We start from the raw sequence: 15294 nt of genomic DNA, 5'->3' as shown, positions 1-15294 counted from the left end.
AGAAACAAGTGAACTGGTGTCGTCTAGTTGAAAAACAAGTACGTGCACCAAGCACCGCAATCACCAGACCGCCAGACCAATGAATTCTTTGTCCATGCATATTGGTATAGCTCGCCAAGCCAATATTAACACGGCACTTACCTTAATGGATTAATAAAAATAAGGTACCATTGCGAAGAATGAATTAATTTCTGTGCAGGGAGTGATTTCAATTCATTAAGCCTACATTAAGTAAACTGGCATGGTCTCATTAAACTCCTGCAAAAGGTGCACAAGCAAACGGATCCATGCATTAAATTCATGCAAATGGTGTTCATAAGTGCTTGGTCAATCTTGTTGATTTATACTGATCAAAATACATACAAACTGTTGCTAAGTTGAGCTAGATTGGTCATTGTCAGCTCAGTTACTGCTTAAAAGCACCCAGAGTACTCTTGAGTACAGTTTAATGTACACTGGGTACAGAAAATATACTAAAACGTAACCAGGAATTCTAACGTTAAATTGTTTGTTGTGATAGTGGCTGGTTACGTTTAAGTATATTTTCCGTACCCTGGGTACATTTAAGCAGTACCCGAGCCGACAATGACCAATCGAGTATTACTTGGAAGTCGGAGTTTATTTACAGGTCATCTCCGATGTGGACAAAATTAAGGAACTGAGGCGATTTAATATCAAGTTGGAAGTTTTATTCAGATGATAACATACTAAACTTTGTCAAAACATCACAATGGCACGAGTATAAAATAATCAGAAATAATGACATTATTACTGACAAGGGAAGTAACTTGGTTTTTGCGTGTAGAGCCTGGAGGTGCCGATTTGGTGACGTTTGTTGAATAAACATGAAGCCGCTGTCGTTGATTAATTACCATGCAATTGGTTTTGACTTGGACCACACGCTGGCGAAGTACAGAGTGGTGAATCAAATTAAGGTTGCCATTTTTTACCAATTTATTTGTAACCGTTTTAATTAAAAGATAGAGTAATGTTTCGGATACAATATTCGGACAGTCGCCGGGTATATATTCAGGGGTTTTTCTGCCTATTTTGGGAAAAGGAGTCTGACCAAATTGGGGATTTTTTATCGACAAAATTGGCCATTTTGGGAATTTTTGCTTCGATGAAACGGCTCATTTGGGACTAATTTGTGAATTTATCATGCTTAAATAATTCAGTGGTTTAACAAATAAATTTGTTTATATTTGTTATATTGTCTTCTTTATATAAACAGATGCAATATTGGGCATGTTCAACGTCTATTCAAGTACTGCAGTTTTTTTTTCAGTTACAATTACACTCTGAGATAAGAACTGAACAGTCAAAACCTTATAGCAGATATTTTTGACCAAAACAAACACTGGTTAGTCACACAAGTTATAAGACACTTCATTCTTAAAAAAAAAAATTAAAAAAAATATTTTTTGGAAATTGGGAATTTTTTTTATAATTTCGGTTTGGAACGGGTTTGTTTGCTTTGGGAGTGCCTCCGTTTTCCGGAGGCGCAGACAGTGCTGAAAACCCCCTGATATTGGAACTGTATTTAAATTGTATAGGCCCTAAACACTAGTAAACAGTTCCAAGTATATAGGAATATGTTCAGGTACATTCACCATGGAAAAAAAGACTGAGCAGTCAAGTTTTTTTCCACTGAAGTAATTCACTTGAGACCAGCAATTTCAGCAAAAACTAAAATAAAAGAAACATTCCAAATTGTTCCATTGTTTTGCCTGTCAAAAGTTTTATGGTTGTTCAGATTTAAACTCATAATTACTCCGTAACATGTGACTTATGATATGATTCCCTGTCATAAGTGTCTGATGTGAATTTTCAGTTAACTTACAACAGTCTTATAGACTTTCTTGTCCAAGAAAAAGGATATGATTCAGACATTCGTACAGACATATCTTACGGCAAGGATTTTATGTAAGTATGATAATCAGACTCGTGAAGCCCTGCTTTAAATTGAATTCTGAGGGCTTAATTAATAAAACAAATATTTACCCTGTACCTTTTAATTCATAGACTTGTGAGTATTAATGTACCTTTGATATATGACCATGCTTTTGTATTTTAGTTTTTACCTGTCAATAATACCCGCAAAGGTAGTCCATATAAACGGACTCCCAGAGCCTTTGATAAATTTTGCTATATGGCGGCTCTGGCAGCAACCCATTGGGTTATAAAGCTGAGAGTTGAATTATTGCAACTACCCGCAAGGGGAGTTAGACAGTATAGATAGATAGATAGATTTAGTAATAGATAAAGGCAAAGTAAATGTGCAATAACAATTTTAGATTCAGTAGTGAAATAACCCCCAAAAAAATGTATTGCAATGTCCTCTAAGATTTCATCAGATTCTCTGTTGATAAGCACTTATAATGCATTAAAAATGTGTGTTTGTTTCCTTTCAGATGCAAAGGTCTTTTTGTAGACACCGCAAAAGGAAACGTTATCAAATTGTCACACTCTGGAAAAATTCTTAGGTACTAATAGCTATCATTGACCATTGGAGACCAAACCATTCATTGTAATGATCAGTACTTCATGGTTAATGATAGCTTATAAACATTGCCTGCTTTTTAAGTTGAAGCAATTGGTGGTATGTATTGTAATATAATATACTATTAATGCTATGATAGTAATCATGTTTTTCTTAGATTGTTATTTTCGGTGTTTGATCTTGCACAGTCATGATTAAATTTTTATGACCTGTTGTGTGGAGCATCCTTATAGGGTGGACATTTGTTGTTATAAATAAGCTGCAATAACTTTTTAGGCAGTTATTTTCCTTTGCTTAATAAAATGACATTTGTGAATGAATTTTTTGTTCCTGTGAAAGATGAAAAGAAATAATGATTTGAAATTCGTGAATCTTTGTATGCAGTGTGCATAATGTCTTGTCATTCCGCTACAGTGAATAACAGAGAGTTATTTGCCATAAACAAAATATTTTGTTTCCACACAAGTAGCCCAGATATTGACAAAGCGGCACCAATAAGTTTCACTGATTTTCTTGTTATCATTTGAAAAAAAAAAGTTTATGAAAGATGTTCAACAAATTAATGGATTTTCCACTGTTTGAAGGGGAAGTCATGGCACGAGGGCGCTGTCTCAAAGGGAACTTATATCGACATATGGGCCGACACTACTGTGGGAGCATTACGAGCATGCCAGAGAGGCTGTCAGGCCAAGCACTGGTAGGATTTAAGTCTCAATGCTTTAAAACACATAATACTTGGTGGTCAATATGTTGTTTTTTTATGTGATGCTGCAACCAAATAAATATAGTTTGAATTGTTGTTGCAAATGTGTCCTCAGTGTTTTCTATAACCAAAGTTAAGCTATGCATTTTTTTCTGATGTACAATTCTTGTGTAAGACTTTGGAACTGTTCTATTTGTTACACAGGTACTTAACAAAGATTGTTAACTCTTTCTGTGCTGGAACTGAATTTTGAAGGCCTTTGCAAACAGTTTGGATCCAGATGAGACACCACAAAACGTGGCGTTTCATCTGGATCCAAACTGTTTGCTTTTCTTATAGAATTCTTTAAAAAAAATGTAAGAAAATGCTTATTTTAGAAATTCAGCAGACAACAGTATAGCAGACGACAAATTTCCCAGCATGCAAAGAGTTAAAACGTATAATTGGCAGGAACATCATCAATGAGAAGAAATTTGCTTTTGGCCATGTAAGCTGAATATGAATTAAAAGCAATATATAAATAGGGATATAATTGATTGTGTAAGAAGGTCTTGGGGTTTTAATCACAATAGCTGCACACATCTCTGGGGATCCTGATGTTGCCCTGCTTTGACTCCAAGGAGCTCCTGATTGGTCAATGTGTACATCTGTCTGATTGGTGAATGAATACACCTGCCTGAGATGGAATGCATAGTGAGGTCTATGTAATGGCATGAAGTTGATTTTAGGTGTCAAGGTTGTGTGCTGGCCCCATTCATTCAGGAGAGCTGTGACTCTTCATGTGAGAGGTACAAGGAGATCATAATTATGCTGTGGGTTCAATGGCACAATCTGCAAATTTATTATCATTTAGAGCCAGAGCTGTGTGTGCTCATGTGCTTAGCATGAAGTAAGATTTGTGAGCAAGTCTTGTCTGTTTTGTGTTTTTAGGAAATAAGACATTTGCCTTTTGGGAGAACTACTTTGATGTGCCAGCGCTGTATGTTTGTGCTCAAGTGGTAGACTACTGGGATAAAAAGGTTTGACCTAAGTCACATGTCATGTCTTATTTTAAATACATTTTAATTGACTGATGCATCCGTACACCATATCAGTTTACATCTTTACTGACGCATTACTTTAAGTTGACACACCTTCATGGTTTGGAAACAACCAGGCCTTATTGTTTTGAAACATTACAGTGACATTCCACAAGCTATGATGCAAACATAATATGTATTTGTACAAATCCACTTACAATTTTTTTAGAATTTATCTTGAACAACTTACCCTTTTGATGAGTTGTATTGAGTGACCAAACAACTACTAAAGCTTTCACATCTGCTGGTTTTTAGTTTCAACAGTAAAAGTGTATGCCCTAAAATCTTTTGTTGCATACTAGTTTGGCATTTAATACGGTTAAACTTATATATTTTTTTACAGACAAAGTATTTGCTTGAGAATTTTTTAGAGCCATGTGGCTCAAAAACAAGCACAGTTGCTGCAATCAAAATTCTTCTTCCTTTTTTATGATAATTTTGCAAGTTTTCTTTCAGAATGGTGGACCGTTGCCTAGTTACAGAGACATCCTGTTCAAGGACATTCTTGCTGGAATGGAATGTAACTACAGGTTCCAGGCATTCTCTGGTAATTTTTGTTTTCAAAGTTGAACTTTAAAAAATGTGATGTAAAAAAAATTTATGAACGAGAAATATTAATCAAGATTTGTAACTCATGAAATAAATTATAACTCGATACATTTATTTAAATATTAAGATGAACTATAGTCTTAGTTTTAAGCTCATCTATTTAAAAAAAAAAAAAATGAGCTATTGTCATCACCTTGGCGTCGGCGTCCGGTTCAGTTTTGCGTTTAGGTCCACTTTTCTCAGAAAGTATCAATGCTATTGCATTCAAACTTGGTACACTTACTAACTATCATAAGGGGACTGTGCAGGCAAAGTAATGTAACTCTGACTGGCATTTTGACAGAATTATGTGCCCTTTTTATACTTAGAAAATTGAAAATTTGGTTAAGTTTTGTGTTTAGGTCCACTTTATTCCTACAGTATCAAAGCCATTGCTTTCATACTTGCAACACTTATTAACTATCATAAGGGGACTGTGCAGGCAAAGTAATGTAACTCTGACTGGCATTTGGACGGAATTATGGGCCCTTTATACTTAGAAAATTGAAAATTTGGTTAAGTTTTGTGTTTTGGTCCACTTTACCCCTAAACTATCATAGAAATTGCTTTAATACTTGGAACACTCGCAAACAATCATAAGATTACAGTAAAAGAACAAGTTGCATAACTCTGGTTGTCATTTTTACGGAATTATGGCCCTTTTTTGACTTAGTAACTTTGAATATATGGTTAAATTTTGTGTTTCGATCCACTTTACTTCTAAAGTATCAAGACTATTGCTTTCAAACTTCAAATACTTTCATGCTATCATGAGGTTACTGTACCTGGCAAGTTGAATTTTACCTTGACTTTTGAATGACCTTGACTCTCAAGGTCAAATTATTAAATTTTGCTAAAAATGCAATAACTTCTTTATTTATGATTAAATTTGATTGATACTTTGACAAAACTACTCTTACCTGACATACCACAATAGACTCCACCCAAACCATCCCCCGTGCCCTCCCCCCCCCCCCCCCCCCCCCCGAATCCCCCCCCTATATTTTTTTTTTTTTTTTTTTTTTTTTTAAGATCATCTCACAAATGACCACCACACCCTCACACTATACTATACCCACATCTACCCCCCCCCCCCCCCGAATTCCCCCCCCCTAATTTTTTTTTCTTTTTTTTTTAAGATCATCTCACAAATGACCACCACACCCTCACACTATACTATACCCCCCCCCCCCCTCCCCGAATCCACACCCTAAAATGTTGTTGTTGTTTTTTTTTTGTTTTTTTTAAGATCATCTCACAAATGACCACCACACCCTCACACTATACTATACCCCCTCCCACCCCACGCCCCCCCCCCCCAATTTTTTTTTTTTAAAACGGTTTAAAAAACACAATATTTATTTTTATTATTTTATGTTTGAAATACCGTCCAACCATCGCTACCAAGAATACCCCCCCACCACCCCTCACCCCCCCCCCCTCCCCGAATTCCCCCCCCCCCCCCCCAAATTTTTTTTTTTTTCTTTTTTTTTAAGATCATCTCACAAATGACCACCACACCCTCACACTATACTATACCCCCCCCACCCAATCCCCCCAATTTATGTTTTTTTGAAACGGTTAAAAAACACAAATATTTATTTTTATTATTTTATGTTTGAAATACCGTCCAACCATTGCACCCAAGAATACCCCCCCCCATCCCCCCCCCCCCCCCCCGAATTCCCCCCCGCCCCGATTTTTTTTTTTTTTTTTTTAAGATCATCTCACAAATGACCACCACACCCTCACACTATACCCCCCCCCCCCCACCCCACCCCCCTAATTTTTTTTGTTTAAACGTTTAAAAAACACAAATATTTATTTTTATTATTTTATGTTTGAAATACCGTCCAACCATCGCACCCAAGAATCCCCCCCCACCCCCATCCCCCCCCCCCCCCCCCCCCCCCCCCCCCCCCCCCGATTTTATTTTTTGTTATGCATTTAGGAAGATAATGTAATAAATGTCCACGCCCCCACACTATACACCCCTCTTCACTCCACCCCTCCCTCCTTTGTGATTGAAAATGAGAGTCCCTTCACCTTTAAAAAGAAAATAGATGAGCGGTCTGCACCCGCAAGGCGGTGCTCTTGTTAAAACATGGGTTGAGAATTCAGGAAATCCCTATTCAATTGCTTCTGGATATATTCTTAAGTTGGTTCTTGTTAGAAAAAAAAAGTTAAATCATTTCCAATTTGCGTTTTCTAGAAAACTCAGGATATTTCTTCCCAAAGCTAAAGCAGAACCCAGAGCAGTATTACCAGGCATGTAGCCTAGGAGTGAAGCAGTGGTTACGTGACTTGAAAATGGCGGGAAAGTGCGTATTTCTCACGACGTCATCTCACATCGACTTTGCCAGTCTGACAGCCTCCTCTGTGCTAGGGTATGAGGCTAAAAATAGGCATGTGCATAATGTCCTCCCAAATAAGCCTATGCAGTTTGCACAGGCTAATCAGGACTGATACTTTTTGCAGAAAGTGGATTGTTGTTAAGAAGAGATCCTTCATACACAAAAAAGCAATTCACCCGGAAAGTGTCATCCCTGATTAGCCTGTGCAGACTGCACAGGCTTATCTGGGACAACATTAACCCACATGCATTAAACCCGATTTTTTAATAGAGCGGATTTAAATAATTTAAATAATTTTTATGGTGTTTGTTTGTTGGAAAAAAAGTGTGTTTTTTGTGCACTGAATGCAAAAAGAATGATTGCATAAATTGTTCTGTTAAGTTTGGATTAAGGCTGGTGCACAGAGGCCACTTGAGTGGGGATCTGGATTACTTCATCTATGTTTGATTTAAGAAATAATCGACGGGTAACCGTTGGTTATTGCGGTAATAACTAACGATATGGAGTTCCGATGCGTAGGGATTTAACCATGAGTGCGTAGCCCGAGTGGTTTGATAACAAGCATCGAAACGACATACCGCAATAGCCAAAGCTTACATGTCAATTATTTTTATTCTAACACGATTTCGTTATTAAGTTATCCATTATTTAAAGGTTATAAATGAGAATTATATTAACCGAACATCCTCCACTTTTCCGCGAAAACGTGAAGTCACCACAACAATATGACAATCAAATGACATCGTCTTCATTCATAAACAGTGCGCGGACAATCAAAGTTACGTCATACTTATCTCCATTGTAATATCGGGGTAATTACCCACGGTAGTTTTCCTTCTTTGTATATAGTAAACAAGTTAAGTGCCATTGTAGAATAATGAATCAATAATTATTCTCAATCATTATAATGGATTAGTTGCATTGATAACCATATCTGCACTTTCTCATTTCTTAATTGTTATTAACCATATCTGCAAGAATTAAAGAAATGCCTTTATAAAGGTGTAATGGTTCTCTTGCAATGTAATTGCCTATGAAATGGTCTTGAACTGCTGAAATTCTTTTCAAAAGAGATTAACCAAATGGCTTTTTAGTAATAAAAAACACACACACGCTATAATCAGGGACTAGATCTATATAAACAATATCTTTGTCACTGTTATTGTAGCCCAGACTGGAAGTCCTATTTCGACATTATCGTAACCAATGCAAGGAAGCCTGGATTCTTCAAGGACAACAAACCCTTCCTTAGTCTAGGTCGGAACTTATTAGTGTTCTATGATTTCTGTGGATTTATAGTGCAAAGGAATAAGGTTTTTGTCCCCTACCGGTTTCACCGGAGGGGACTTATGGATTGCGCTCTGTGTGTCCGTCAGTCTGTGAGTCTGTCACACTTTTCTGGATTCTGCGATACCTTTAAAAGTTCTTAATATTTTTTCAAGAAACTAGAAACAATGATAGATGGCAACATGGACATAATGCACATCATTTCATTTTGTTCCTACGTCAAATTTCGGGTTGCTATGGCAACAAATCTATATATAAAAAATCTGACAATGGTGGAGCCAGTAGGGGACATATATTGCTTGGCAAGTCTTGTTGTTTGTATATGTTACCATTTTTAACAGTATTTCAGTCATATGATGGCTATAGGTTTAAGTACTCACACCTTACATGGGTTAGCTAGTTTACCAGTACTAAGGGCACATAAACTTTGCCAGTAACTGACAATGGCCCAACATGAGACAGGGGTAGGCGGAGAATGGAAGTAGTAATAGTTTCATGACCAATCTGAGTTTCTTGTTTAGCATGGACTTTTATGCAATTTCGCCCAAATCATAAGATTATCTTTCAATTTTGTGTTGTTTTTTATGCCCCCAAAGGAGGGCATATAGTGATCTCACTGTCCGTCTGTCTGTCTGTCACACTTTGCGTTTAGGTTTCGAAAAATGCTCATAACTTCTATGTCCCTTCAGATGTAACCTTCATATTTGGTATGCATGTGTATATGTACAAGGCCTTTCCATACTCACACAAATTTTGACCCCTTTGACCTTTAACTTAGGGTCCGCGTTTAGATTTCGAAATCTGTGTTTAGGTTTCGAAAAATGCTCATACATTCTATCAAAGCGTTTTTCAGGGGCATATATCATCCTATGGAGATACATGTAGCTCTTGTTTAGCTCATGTTAGCATGTATTGCTCAAAGTGAGCCATTGTGGTCAGTATATGTCTGATGTCTCTTGCTCCAGTTGTGCAATATCAACTGTCACCTTGTTCCCAATCTATATGTTGAATGAATTTTTGTTAAATCGTGATGAAACTTTGTTGGAATGTCATTTTGGTTTTATATAGTCCAAGTTCGATTCTGGGTCACGCTGAGTCTAAAACTAAGTCCCCAGGAAACGTCTTTGCCAATAGATGTACCTTAACCCATTCATGCCTAGTGTCTAGAAAAAAGACCTTGGCAAACAGCGTAGACCCAGATGAGACGCCGCATGATGCGGCGTCTCATCAGGGTCGGCGCTGTTTGCTCAAAGGAATTTTCGTAAGAAATATTCTAAATATAGAAATAAATATACTAGATATCCCTAATTTTGGAAATAAATTGATCCAATTTAGAAGGATGGGAGAGTCCACTAGGCATAAATGGGTTAAACTCAGGTGAGCAGGTTAAAATCAGGGCCATCATGACTCTATTTTCTCACCGAAATAGGCTATTCCCTTTTCCTAAATAAGAAAAAAACAACTTGTTATTCTCCTTTTGTCCACAGATGGTATCCTGGAAAAGGAGACCGTTACCTATGATAAGCTGGAAGAGCATAGTGTCTACTCCAGTGGTAACCATGGCGACCTTGAAAAGTTCATCACCAAGGTGACTGGGGTAGAGAGGCCACAGGTTTGGGAAAATATTGTGTATTATTAAAGATATTTGTGACAAAGTTAAAACATACATCCAATTTCTCTTGATTGGTCATTGTCAGCTCATGTACTACTTTAAGTAGCACAGGGTCTCTTTTATATACTACAAAGTAACAGGTTTGGAAAATATACTAAAAAAAACCCCAGAAGACAGACAGACATAGATAACGAAAGCAGGATATTCTCTCATCATTGGATGTTTTTTTTTATTTAACATTTATATTTTGACTATTCCACTATTATCACGTACCAATACATATGTCACTTAAAAACTTTAAACGATATCATGGCAGGTTGTGTATTTTGGGGACTCGCTGTGTTCGGATGCATTTCCTGTCAAGACTCTCACTGACTGGGATCTTATCCTAGTCCTGGAGGAGATGGAGGCGGAGGGATTCCATCCCCATGACAACACGCATCACTACTGGCAACAGGATGAGCGCGACAGAAAAATAGTCCGCCCTGTAAGTCTATTGAGAAGGGTTATAACATTTTGTGCATGTCTGCATTGTTAATGTGAACTTTACTATGGTATATTTTTCAGACAAAATGGTGTGCAAGTAAGGTGTTAACGTTTTAAACACTTTGGTGTCTTTGTTTTTAGACCTTGGAAGTGATGCATATAGTGAGTGCATCGTCTGTCTTGTAGGGAAGTCTGTACTACTACTTGTGAAAAGCATAACTCAAAAGGTATTGAAGTGATGCAAATGAAGCTTTATTGATTGATAGAGGTCTTTAATCGGAAGTGTATAGCTGTACATAACTCCCTTATAAGGTACTTTAAAAAGCTTATGTCATGAATATCAAAGTATACTTATGCATTTACAGTTGGTTCATTGAGAAAAACATATCTTGTTAATGGAATATCAAATCAGAACACAAAATTTGTATTCAAACAAAAGCAGTCGTGATTATTATCAGGTGAACCTGGCAGTGGACGAGGAGGAGGAAGAGTATTTGTTGTCACGGCAATGGGGCTCATTCTTCTACCACCCCGAGGACGACCCCCTACAAAACCGCCACATGAACACTTTCTGGGGGGAGCTGGTCACCAAGTACTCGGACGTGGCCATTCCTAGCATCGAGTACATCGCAGGCGTGTATTTTGTGTCAGGTTCTGGGAAAACTGGTTTTAATCATCATGCATTCTGCACACACGTCAGGCTAATCAGGGACGACTCTATCTGTTTAAACGGATATTTGTGTAGAAGAGACTTCCTTTAAATAAAAATTCCTAAAATTCAAAGTGTCGTCCCAGATTAACCTGTGCAATTTAACTGCATTAGCTTATCTGGGACGAAACTTTATGCACATGCATTAAGCACAGTTTCCTTGGAAACAGACTCTGTTTTGTTTGGAAAAACATTTAGGAGAATTATGGGTTGGATTTGTTGTGCCAAAGTAGTCATAGAGTATTCTCTATGTATTTTACCTGGGAACAACTTATTGGTTAAGCCTGGTCACTTGAAATGCACTGTAAACAGCTATTTTATTATTTGACATTTCTTCAAGGTCTTCCACTGGACCATGAGTTTACCCGCTTTGATCACAGTGAAGATGGAAGCACTGACGGCTTTTCTCCGGCCAAACCCAAACCGCTTCTACCCCTTGTGTTGCCTTAGGAGGGAAATCAGTCTTTGTAAAGATATACGGTGATTAAGAAGCAATTAACTGACAGTTTTATAGAAGAAGGAATTTTTACAGAAGATGACAATATTATTGTTTGAATTTGGTGCTATCCAACAGACTTGCCTTAGATCTACAAGGCAATTCCATTTTCCATGCAAAGACTGTCAACAGATCTCTATTCTCCTAGATTTTTAAACTAAATACTTTAAAGTTTAAAAAACCTGATTTCTGGTATTTTTCTATATTTCAAAATGTTGTGCTACCTATGAAGGACATATGTGAAATATATGTTTATGTTGTTCAAAGATTTAATAGGAAACTTGGTTCGCTTTTACCAAGGGATCTAGCTCGGTGATTTCCAATTACCACATTTGATGATGTTTCACCATTCTGACATTCTTTGTTCCAGATTTACATTTTTATTTGTCTTTTAAATGTTGTTTCTTCTTATTACTGACTGTTATAAGATGCATTTTACCATACAATGTGATTTATTTGATTTTTGATCATTTTTAGATAATGACATGCATGATGTGTACGATTGCATTTCAGCGATACAAACTTGTTATTCAATAATTGCTGCTGGTCTCTTAAAGTTTCATTGTTTGATTAGCATAGATGATTATAAACAGAAGTTTGCATTTATCTTATGATCAGATATAATTATATAATTATAACTTATAATTATATAATTATATCTGATCACAACATGTTGGTGGTGAGCTTTTGTGCTTGCATTTTGTAGGTTGTTAATTATCAATATTTGTCTTGTGATCATTTTAAAGGTCAAAACATTAGTCCTCGTTACATTTATATTTAAGAAAGCTTGTGAACACCCTAGATACCAAATAAATTGCCAAAGAAACTGTGTCAGAACATTTTGAGTTTGAACCCTAGTACTAATGTGGTCAAAAGCTAGGTCATATTTGTGAATGCTTCAGAGGCCCCATTTATTGCCCAATGGTCATGAATCTTGGTAAGGAAATTTGTCAAAATAACACTTTGGTCAAAATAGAACGAAAAGCTTGTTAACACTATAAAAGTGATAGTTTGGCTTGGTATCCCAGAAACTTGTCAGAGCATTTGTCTGAGCACTATTTAGGTGGAGTCAAAAACTAAGTTATGTTGTGTCACAAACTAGGTCACTAGGTCAGATAGCAAAAACCCTTTTTTACACTCTAGATATCAGATTTTTAGCCTAATCTTAGTTAGTTAATCTTAGCCTAAGTTAGGTCTAAAACTTTGTTAACCGATCAAATAGAAGAATAAGTTGGAAACACTAGAAGAACATTTTTTTAAAGATGCCCATAAAAATTAATGAGAACATTTTTCTAAATAATATGTTTAAAACATCCCAAACCGGGTCATGTTTGGTGAAAAACTAGGTCAAGTAAGACAAAAAGCTTGTGAACTGTTTAGAAGTGGCATATTTTTCCAAATGTCCACGAAACTTGTTCAGAACATTTGTAGGAATTTTATTTAGGGTGATGTCAGGTCAAATATACGAAAAAGCTGGTGAACACTCTAGAAGTAACATTTTTGGTCTAATTTCCTTGAAACATAATCAAAACATTTGTCTGAATGATATTTAAGATAAGTTTCCTTTTTGTCTATGATAGTGAAGCCTTGTCAAAAATACCTACTCACAAGAGTTTTGTCCTAGGGTCTTAAGTGAACGCATTTGGGCCTTAGGCCCTTTTTTGAATTTTTAGCTCTACTGGCTGAAGGCCTGAAGAGCTTATGTCATGGCGTGGTTTCCGTCGTCTGTCCGTACGCGCATGCGTGCGTTAGACTTTTTCTTGTTTACGCGATAAAGTCCACAGTTTTCATCCGATTCTTTTCAAACTTGTTCAGTGTCTTTATATTAATGAGGACTCAAACCCTATTGAAAATGGGTTACATCAGAGTAAAAAGTCCAGAATGATCTCCCCTTGAATTTGAGAAAATCGTGAAATAAGGCTTGTTTATGCAATAAAGTCCACAGTTTTCATCCAATTATTTCCCAACTTGCACAGTGTCTATCTGAATGATGAGTCAAACCCTATCGAAAATGAGCAATATCGGAGTTATAATTCCAGAATTATCTCCCCTTGAATTTGAGAAAAAAATGAAAATTCAGTTTTTTTTATGTGATAAAGTCCATAATTTTCATCCAGTTCTTGGCAAACTTGCACAGTGTCTTTGTATCAATGAGGACTCAAACCCTTTGGTAAAAAGAGCAATATCGAAGCAATAAGTCCAGAATTACTTCCCTTTGAATATGAGAAAATTTTGAAATCCTGCTTGTTTACGCAATTAATTCCACAGTTTTCATCCAATTATTTCCAAATTTGCACAGTATCTTTATATCAATGAGGACTTGAACCCTATTGAATATGAGCAGTATCGGAGAAATAAGTACACAATAATCTCCCCTTGAATTTAAGAAAATTCTCCTTGTTTGCGCGATTAAGTACACAGTTTCCATCTTATTCTTTCCAAACTTGCACAGTGTTTATAGCAGTAGAGCGATTCAGGCCCTCATGGGCCTCTTGTTTAAATTGTTATGATTACAGTATTCACTTTTGATATGTTGTGGTCAATTTTATCAAGGCACATTTCAAAGAATAATATTTATTCTACATTTACATGTTATTTTAGTTTCTCTGTTCAAGCACAAAAATAACTTGCAAGTTTATTAAATATTTATATACACATATAGTTTGTTGTTTTTATCTGTTCATAATTGTAAATAACCATATAACAGGCTAAAGTATGTATTTGTGTAATCCTGGACACAGGTCTGCATGTTGTTTTTTTTAACCCTTTACCACTGAGATAAGTATTTTGACGCATTTGTAGTCCCTCAGAAAGTTAAATTTAATTTAATACCTTTCTTACTAGATTCAAGTTTTAAAGGCTTCATTTCTAAACATTAGATACTGATGAGCAGCAAACAGCAAAAACCCTGAACAGACTGCGAGTTACTCGCAGACTGTTCTGGTTTTATGCTGTTTGCACATAGCCAATTTCACTTTGCTTCTGAGAGGGAAAGGGTTAATGGACTCTTCTTCTTGAGCAACTGCCATATTCCTGTGCAGACTTAAAAATAACAGATGTTCTTGAAATAGATTCTTGTAATATTGTTCTTGAATTATTTTACTTGTGTCGTTTTTAAATTGGCATATCTCTTCTGTAATTCAATCATTCTTAATTTGCAAGTTAGTTGATCACATAGGCAACACAGCCTGAATATTTGAGGTGTGCTCTGTGAAAAAGGAGCTTAGTTCATTTACTTGAAGTGTTGTACGAGATTAGCCTGTGCAGTTGGCACAGGCCAATCAGGTAAAATTCTTACCGCTTGTTTCATATTTTTCATTTAAAGTAAGGTATCCTTGCATAAATTCCGTTTGGGCTGAAAGTGTCATCCCTGATGAGCCTGTTTGGACTGCACATTCTAATTTGTCAGGACACTTTAGACACATTCAAGGCTCATGCAAACTCTGAAGTTATTTCGTTGGATCTAGGTTTGTTATT

At 36.5% G+C, this 15294-nt stretch overlaps 1 protein-coding gene across 4 annotated transcripts; it reads left to right on the top strand.

Annotated features, from left to right (window-relative positions):
- The first annotated feature begins 650 nt into the window (after positions 1-650).
- LOC127853833 (5'-nucleotidase domain-containing protein 1-like) lies at positions 651-14474 on the top strand. 4 transcript variants are annotated; one of them, XM_052388624.1, is made up of 12 exons: positions 651-935; positions 1835-1926; positions 2415-2486; positions 3088-3200; positions 4137-4225; positions 4742-4832; positions 7086-7260; positions 8396-8484; positions 10002-10102; positions 10443-10613; positions 11071-11263; positions 11662-14474. In XM_052388624.1, the coding sequence occupies exons 1-12, from the start codon at positions 846-848 to the stop codon at positions 11769-11771; spliced, it is 1386 nt and encodes a 461-aa protein (XP_052244584.1). In that variant the 5' UTR covers positions 651-845; the 3' UTR covers positions 11772-14474. The 4 variants fall into 4 exon arrangements, with proteins under 4 accessions (XP_052244584.1, XP_052244582.1, XP_052244585.1 ...); XM_052388622.1 differs by having other exon boundaries at positions 655-935; positions 10002-10126; XM_052388625.1 differs by having other exon boundaries at positions 658-935; positions 10002-10126; positions 11071-11234.
- The last annotated feature ends 820 nt before the right edge of the window (positions 14475-15294 follow it).

This window comes from Dreissena polymorpha, chromosome 12 (genome assembly GCF_020536995.1).
Source record: "Dreissena polymorpha isolate Duluth1 chromosome 12, UMN_Dpol_1.0, whole genome shotgun sequence".
Classification (NCBI taxonomy): Eukaryota; Metazoa; Mollusca; class Bivalvia; order Myida; family Dreissenidae; genus Dreissena; species Dreissena polymorpha.
Note: the sequence above shows the minus strand (reverse complement) of the source record. Positions and strands in the feature narration are given on the sequence as shown.

Coding starts and splice junctions, on each gene's coding strand:
- LOC127853833 (XM_052388622.1), top strand. CDS start 846: ATGAAGCCGCTGTCGTTGATTAATTACCATGCAATTGGTTTTGACTTG. Junction 4,833..7,085: donor CAGGTTCCAGGCATTCTCTG/GTAATTTTTGTT, acceptor TGCGTTTTCTAG/AAAACTCAGGATATTTCTTC. Junction 10,127..10,442: donor CTGGGGTAGAGAGGCCACAG/GTTTGGGAAAAT, acceptor ATATCATGGCAG/GTTGTGTATTTTGGGGACTC.